General features: G+C 39.3%; 2 protein-coding genes across 2 annotated transcripts in view; one reads left to right on the top strand and one right to left on the bottom strand.

The window, feature by feature from the left end:
• Positions 1–5: 5 nt before the first annotated feature.
• Positions 6–6,952, bottom strand: part of LOC309492896 (uncharacterized protein) — a gene marked incomplete at its 5' end in the record, with an annotated part of 37,484 nt that continues 30,537 nt past the window's right edge. The window contains 4 exons of the mRNA XM_082161936.1: positions 6–1,596; positions 1,704–1,785; positions 1,935–2,009; positions 2,101–2,129. Coding sequence (XP_082018062.1) covers positions 1,747–1,785; positions 1,935–2,009; positions 2,101–2,129 — 143 coding nt within the window. The 3' untranslated portion in view covers positions 6–1,596; positions 1,704–1,746. The remainder of the gene's footprint in view (positions 1,597–1,703; positions 1,786–1,934; positions 2,010–2,100; positions 2,130–6,952) is intronic.
• Positions 3,034–6,889, top strand: LOC309508961 (zinc finger MYM-type protein 1-like; the record flags this gene model as incomplete). Its single annotated transcript, XM_082183510.1, has 3 exons — positions 3,034–3,957; positions 4,073–6,841; positions 6,886–6,889. The coding sequence occupies exons 2-3, from the start codon at positions 4,830–4,832 to the stop codon at positions 6,887–6,889; spliced, it is 2,016 nt and encodes a 671-aa protein (XP_082039636.1). The 5' UTR covers positions 3,034–3,957; positions 4,073–4,829.

Here is a 6,952-nt window from a genome sequence, read left to right as displayed (position 1 = left end):
TTGAAATATATAAAAATATATTTGAAAAAAATACATGGTATATATTTTTATCTTGTGTATAACACATTTTTTGTGTCTCATTTTGTAAGTAAGAAATTTCCATGTATAATGAATGATCTTTACTTTTTTCCAAACCCTCAGATGCCTAAAGGGGGACAAACTGATTGCGGAAATATTATTTTTTTCGATAAAATAATTAAATTCACAAAATATTCTGTGTACTCTTTTTTTTATTTATTTATTTATTTATTTTTATCAAACGGCATGACTAGAATATCTGTGCACCCTTGCTCTCTCCCCCCCCACACTATTAAGGCCATTTGTGAATTTTATCTCAATCATATATTATTAATGTAATAAATGATGCTTCTAATATGCTCTTTGCTTTTAAACGTGGGAATGGAGTTGCCCTTGCAGGTTTGCTAAAAGTAAAACACTCACCTATTTGCTTGTCTTATTTATTCCTTTTAAATGTACACATAGAATCTCCACTTCAAGAAGAAAATGTGAATGCATGTACAACAGTGTAGTTGTGAAAATAATTTAGAAGGAATATAATTTTGGATGAACTAAGTCCACATTGTTTTAATCAAATGGTAAAAAGTATTCTGCCCACAGTGTCTGAAACCAGCCATGTGTCGCACTAAAGGAAAGAAAAAAAAAGATGACAAGTGTGCTCTGAGACTAGTAGCAAGACCAGGAACATGTATTAGTAGACTGGGAGTGTTACTTCATTTACAATTTATCAGTCATATATGCTTCACTGCTCCTCAAGTCTAGCTGTATTTATTTTATTTCTATTACCCTTTATTAGCTAAATGTACAGCCAACATAAAACTCAATCTTAAATCTAGGAACACAATGTTTAATAAGATACAAAATTGAATATTAAGTTTCAAGAATACTTATGTATTATTCAATATATATTGTAATATATCAAAGAAGGAATTGCTGCTTTTCAAATACTGAAAAATATGTAACAATAAATTTACTAGTACATCATGATGTATGTATTTTTCTTTATATTCAGTAATACACTTCATAATGTATATGTGATCAGATATGGTACTGCATGTGTAATATATTGCAGATATAGTTACTCATGGAGCATAAACACACATATATAGAGAAATATATAATGTAATATATAATGTAATGTTTAATTTTTTCAAGCTAGTTAACAAAAGCACAAGCACACCTGAATGTACAAAAGTATTTAGCCAAGAGACTATCACTGTGCGGAGGAGAGCACAGACATTACTGATGAGTATTCCTCATTTGTAAGTCGTTTTGGATAAAGACATCTGCTAAATGATTAAATGTAAATATGTATTAATAGACATACATGGTCAATGCATATATTGCAGTATATAAAAAAATATAAGCACTAGTTTCCCATATATGGAAATGTATTATGGAATATATCGCATTATATTTTGCAGTATATCCCATATATTTTTGTTCCGTAAGGGCATGATCTGTATCATTAATGTTTATTTGTGAAGGTCTTGTTCTTGTTCACAGAGGCTATAGTTCATCCTGAGGTTGATCTTCTCTTCCTCTGATGGCAGCATAAGTCACTGTATCATCATGATCCTGAAAGAACAGATTCTGTCCATCAATGTTTGAACCCCAGCGATTATTATTATTATTAGAGCATGAGCTTCATTTATTTCCTAAACTTCTGACACAGTCAAACTCACATAGATGAGAGAAGCTGCTGTGATTTTCTCTGAATAGGACTGGTTAGTGGACACAATAAGTCACATGATCATTTGTCTGCTCCTAAACATCAATGCAAACGTGCTGAGAGTCAAGTTTAACACACAGAACAGACATATCTCTCACTATAATATGTAGAATAACACGAAAGGTTTTAAATCACATTATTGAACAAACAGCGAACGTAATGCTTGATGATTTAGTGGACTCACATTGGCTCTTGCAGCGGGAGGAATGGACATGTTGATCGTCTCATTCGTCCCTTTATGATCATTCTCATCTTTGACCTTCAGAACAAACAGTTAAACTGCATGAATGACACTTTATTGAGCTTTAAAGATATTAATCAAATCTAAATCACTGCATTACTGAACTCACCACAGAGTCGTAAGTCCCTCTTTTATTATCTGAAAACAAGTGCCTCATGAAATATGAGTTATGATAAAACACACGTGCAAAACACAGAATCTTAATACGTTTTTTTTTTTTTTGCTATTAATGTGAGTAATAAAAACGTCTCGGTTACTTGCATAACCTCGGTTCCCTGAAATAACGGAAATGAGTGTTGCGTCTTTGCTAGATGCTAAGGGGGAAACTCCTTTTCTCTGAATTTTGAAGCCTTTAATTCAAAAACGAAGTGCCACTGCACAGCCATAACAGTACAGCGATCTGAGCGTGTCTATTGGCTGGTCACTGGTAACTGCATTAACCTATGGCAAAGCGGCGTGTCTGTGCGAGCCAATCACGGCACATCCTGGAAAGAGAGCGCAGAGCCTGCCGAAAGAGGTGGGGCATCTGCCTATAAAAGCAGCTCTTATTCACCATAGGAATCAGGTTTAATTCGACTGAAGCGACAAACACCAGTCTTGTAACGACATAGTGCAGACGTCTATGCAATACTCCTGTTATCTCAGGGAACCGAGGTTACCCAAGAAACGAGATGTTCCCTTTTGAAACGTTTAATCGTATTGCATCTTTGCGAGACACTATGGGGAACCAATCCAATCATGCTGTGCTATGTGAGCATAACGACATGTTCCCAGCCTAGGGAAGGGCAAGTTAAGCCGAGCAAAAAAGGGGCTCGGACCGAGGTCAGAGACTCCGGAGAGGTTATAGTGGGTTGAGCTCCCTCTGAGGTGAACTCCAAATAGATTTGTGCCTGATGCGCAGTGATCTTCAATTTGTAAAATCTGGCAAAGGTGGAGGCGAGGACCAGCCAGGGGCGTGTCTAGAGGGGGGTCACGGGGTGGGACCGACCCCCCTGGAATATGATTGGCCCCCCCTGGTGCTAATACCAGGGGGGTGCTAATACCAGCTACATGCAACTCTGTGTAATTTAGATAGACTACTTAAAGGATTAGTTCACTTAATTTAAATGGTCATTTACTCACCCTAAACTTGTTTCAAGCCTGTATGAGATTCTTTCTTCTGCTGAACACAAAAGAGAATAGAGTTAAGAATGTCGGTAACCAAAATCAGTTGATGGACCCCATTGACTTCCATAGTTGGAAAAAAATAACATAGCAGTCAATGGGGTTCATCAACTTTCTGGCTACCAAGATTCTTCAAAATATTTTCTTTTGTGTTCAGCAGAAGAAAAACTCACACAGGTTTGAAATAACTTTAGGATGAGTAAATTATGACAATTTATTTAAAGTGAACTATTCCTATTATTAAATGTTTTTTTGTTTATTTTAAGGTAGAATTTAGTTTAAAAAAAGAAAGAAAAAAGAGTTAAGAATGAAAAGAGGACAGAGTCAGACACAGCAACAGGACATCCAAGGTTTCTTTAAGAAGAAACCATGTCAGGGACAGTCAGATGCAGTGCAGTCCAGTACAGGTCAGAGCCAAAATTCCACCAGGCAGGGCCAACAAATGAGCAAGCATGGAGCTGCCAGCACAGTGTATAGCCAGCCTGAGAGGACCATCAGCAGCCACCTATCTCCAGCAACAGGTGAAAGTCAGAACATGAACCTTTTATGCATTTTCTTATTTTTTACCTTTGCAGCCAGTTCACATGATACCACTTCATAGATAAATATTTAACATGGAATCATTTGATTTATGTTTTAGATCTACAAGGTGATGAAAGCTCCAAAACCTCTGAGGGAGAAGAAGACCAGTCCCTTATCAGGCTTCGCAGCAGAAGTGGTTCAGATTCCAGAGGTGATAGTGACAGAGAGCACCAACCAGTCCTATCTGGAACAGAATTTTCTGTTCCACTTGGACCTCAAGGTATATTGACAAATGTCATCTTCAAGTGTTTTAGGCCATTTTACTAGTATGAACATTGTTAATGTTGAAATGACAGGGACTAATCTTTGCTTTATCAATATGTCTATTTATTTAGATATTTCACAATCCAGAGCGGTTGGTCCTGTGCAGCCTAACTTAGCGATGTTTCCTATAACAACAGCAAAGGAAAAAAAGTAGGGCATTTAATTCTACATGGTATAAAGAATATCCATGGATAGAATATTCACAAAGCCAGAACTCGGCCCATTGTTTTGTATGCAGACATTTTTCGCTCCCTTCTGCCCCTCAATCTGCCTTCACTTCAAGCTCTGGTTTTGCAAACTGGAAAAAAGCACTATATAAGGACGGTGGGTTTGCAATGCATTCCAAATCAGAGCACCATGTAAATGCAATGTTGGCATGGTCTGACTACAAAAGGGGAGATGAGAGCAACACATCTTTGTTGAAATAAATTAATAAAGACTACCTAAAAAGAGTCAAAGAGAATCAGGGCTATATAAAAACTCTGGCAGATGTTCTCCTGCTTACTGCTACACAAAATATTCCCCAAAGAGGCCATCGTGAGTCAGAGGAGTCTGAGAACGATGGGAACTTTCTGGCCATATTGGAGCAAATAGTAAAACATGACCCAATAGTGAAGAAAAAACTGTCCAGTGGAAATGCTAAGTACACAAGTAATACCACACAAAAAGAAATTCTGGAGTGTTTGGCAGAGATGGTTCGACAAAATATCATCAAAGAAGTCAAAGAAAACGAGTAATTCAGTGTTCTAGTTGATGAAACTAAGGACATGAAGAAAAAAAAAGAACAAATTTCCCTGGTCCTGAGATATTATTATAAGGGTGCAGCACATGAGAGTTTTTTACATTTTCAAAAAGGTGACAGAGAAGATCATCAATTGTCTTGAGAGATATGGATTGGATTACAGAAGCAAACTTGTAGGCCAGGGATATGATGGAGCGTCTGTAATGAGTGGAAAACATACAGGTGTTTCTGCACGCATAAAGGCAGTGGCAAAACATGCGTTCTATGTGCATTGCAATGCACATTGCCTGAACTTAGTTTTAGTTGATACTGTCAAGTCAGTACCTGAGTCATCATGTTTCTTTTCTTTACTGGAAAAACTATATGTCTTCATGTCAGGCTCATACATTCACCACAAATGGCTTGAAGTTCAGAAAGAAATGTATGGAGGTCAGCCTAGAGAGCTTCAGAAGCTTAGCGACACAAGATGGGCATGCAGGCACTTTGCCTGCCGTAATATGATGGACAGGTTACCTGCAGTGCGGTGTGTCCTTGAAGATATTGCTGAAGAGAGAAGTGGGGACCGGTCTGTGGAGGCACGGGGTCTTCTTGCCCAAATTGACTTGCCTTTCATTGGGCTTCAAGCAACATTCTGCAAAGTGCTGGGTGACACCAAGCTTCTATCTGATATGCTTCAATCACCTTCACTAGACCTAGCGAGAGCTGTTGAGCTTATTGAAGCACTTCAGGACACATTTAAGAGTTACAGAGAAGAATCCTTTTGTGATGAGCTATGGAGAGAAATCTTAAACACAGCTCAAAAGTGTAATATCAGCATTGAAAGTGTGAAAAAAAGGCAACGTAAGACCAGCTCTAGACTAGAAGGATCTGTAGTGACATCCACTGTTGGCGCACATACAAGTGACCAAGATGACAAAGATGGTTTTAGAAAGAACATCTTCTATCCAATCCTTGACTCTGTTATTGGGGAATTACAGAAACGCTTCTCCAAGCCCAACTGCAACATAATGAGCGGTGTTCAAGCACTCCATCCTAACAGCAACAGCTTTCTACAAGAGTCACCACTTTTTTCATTCGCAGAGATCTATGAGTCAAATTTGGATGATCTGAAGCATGAGCTGCACCAAGCCAAAAGGATTTTGGAGAGGAAAAGGAAAGAAGGCATGCAAAGCCTCACCAGCCTTTTGGAGTTCACAGTGTTTCTGGAACCTTTCAAAGAGGTGTTCCATGAACTTTTTCGGTTGTGCAAAATTGCTATCGCAATACCTGTAAGCACTGCTTCTTGTGAACAGAGTTTTTCCACCCTGAAACTAATCAAGAACCACCTACGAACAACCATGTCTGATGAGCGACTGAGTGACCTGGGAGTGCTCAGTGTAGAGTCACAGAGAGCCAAGTCCCTGGACATGGATGAGTTTTCAGACTATTTGGTAGCCAGCACAAAAAACGCAGAATACAGTTTCACCAAAGATGAACTACTGGACATTAGGAAACACACACCAGACAACTTTTTTACAGATTTTGATTACTCAGACGTTTTACTGGACATTCTCGTCGGAGGGGCAGCGGTGTTGTTCAAACGCACGGTCAGACGCAAACGCAGGAAGCGCGCCGGTGCGCTGGTTAAACTCCGCGAGCGCGGCCTCCACACTGCACTCCCCATTATTCATCTTGCGAATCTCCGATCTCTTCCTAACAAAATGGACGAACTTCTTCTCCTCACCCGCACTAACAAGGATTTTTTAAACTCCGCTGCTCTGAGCTTCACTGAAACCTGGCTGAGTGAAGCCATACCGGACAACGCACTACATCTGCCGGGCTTCCAGCTGTTCCGAGCGGATCGCATCGCGGAACTAACGGGGAAAACGAGAGGTGGTGGATTGTGTTTCTACATTAACGAAAGTTGGTGTTCAGATGTAACAACACTGAAGAAGATGTGCTCTCCTAATTTAGAGGCGCATTTCATAAACTGTAAACCTTTCTACTCGCCGCGGGAGTTTTCCTCATTCATTCTCGCGAATGTTTACATTCCTCCAGACGCGTGTGTGAGCGCGGCGCTACAACCGCTGGCTGAACATATAGCTGAAATGGAACAAAGGTACCCAGACTCTCTTTTAATCATTCTTGGGGATTTTAACAAAGCTAATCTCTCCCGTGAACTGCCAAAATACAGACAGCATGTCACATGTCCTACCAGAGACAGTAATAT

Source organism: Leuciscus leuciscus (genome assembly GCF_965113295.1).
Source record: "Leuciscus leuciscus genome assembly, chromosome: 1".
Lineage (NCBI taxonomy): Eukaryota > Metazoa > Chordata > Actinopteri > Cypriniformes > Leuciscidae > Leuciscus > Leuciscus leuciscus.
Note: the sequence above shows the minus strand (reverse complement) of the source record. Positions and strands in the feature narration are given on the sequence as shown.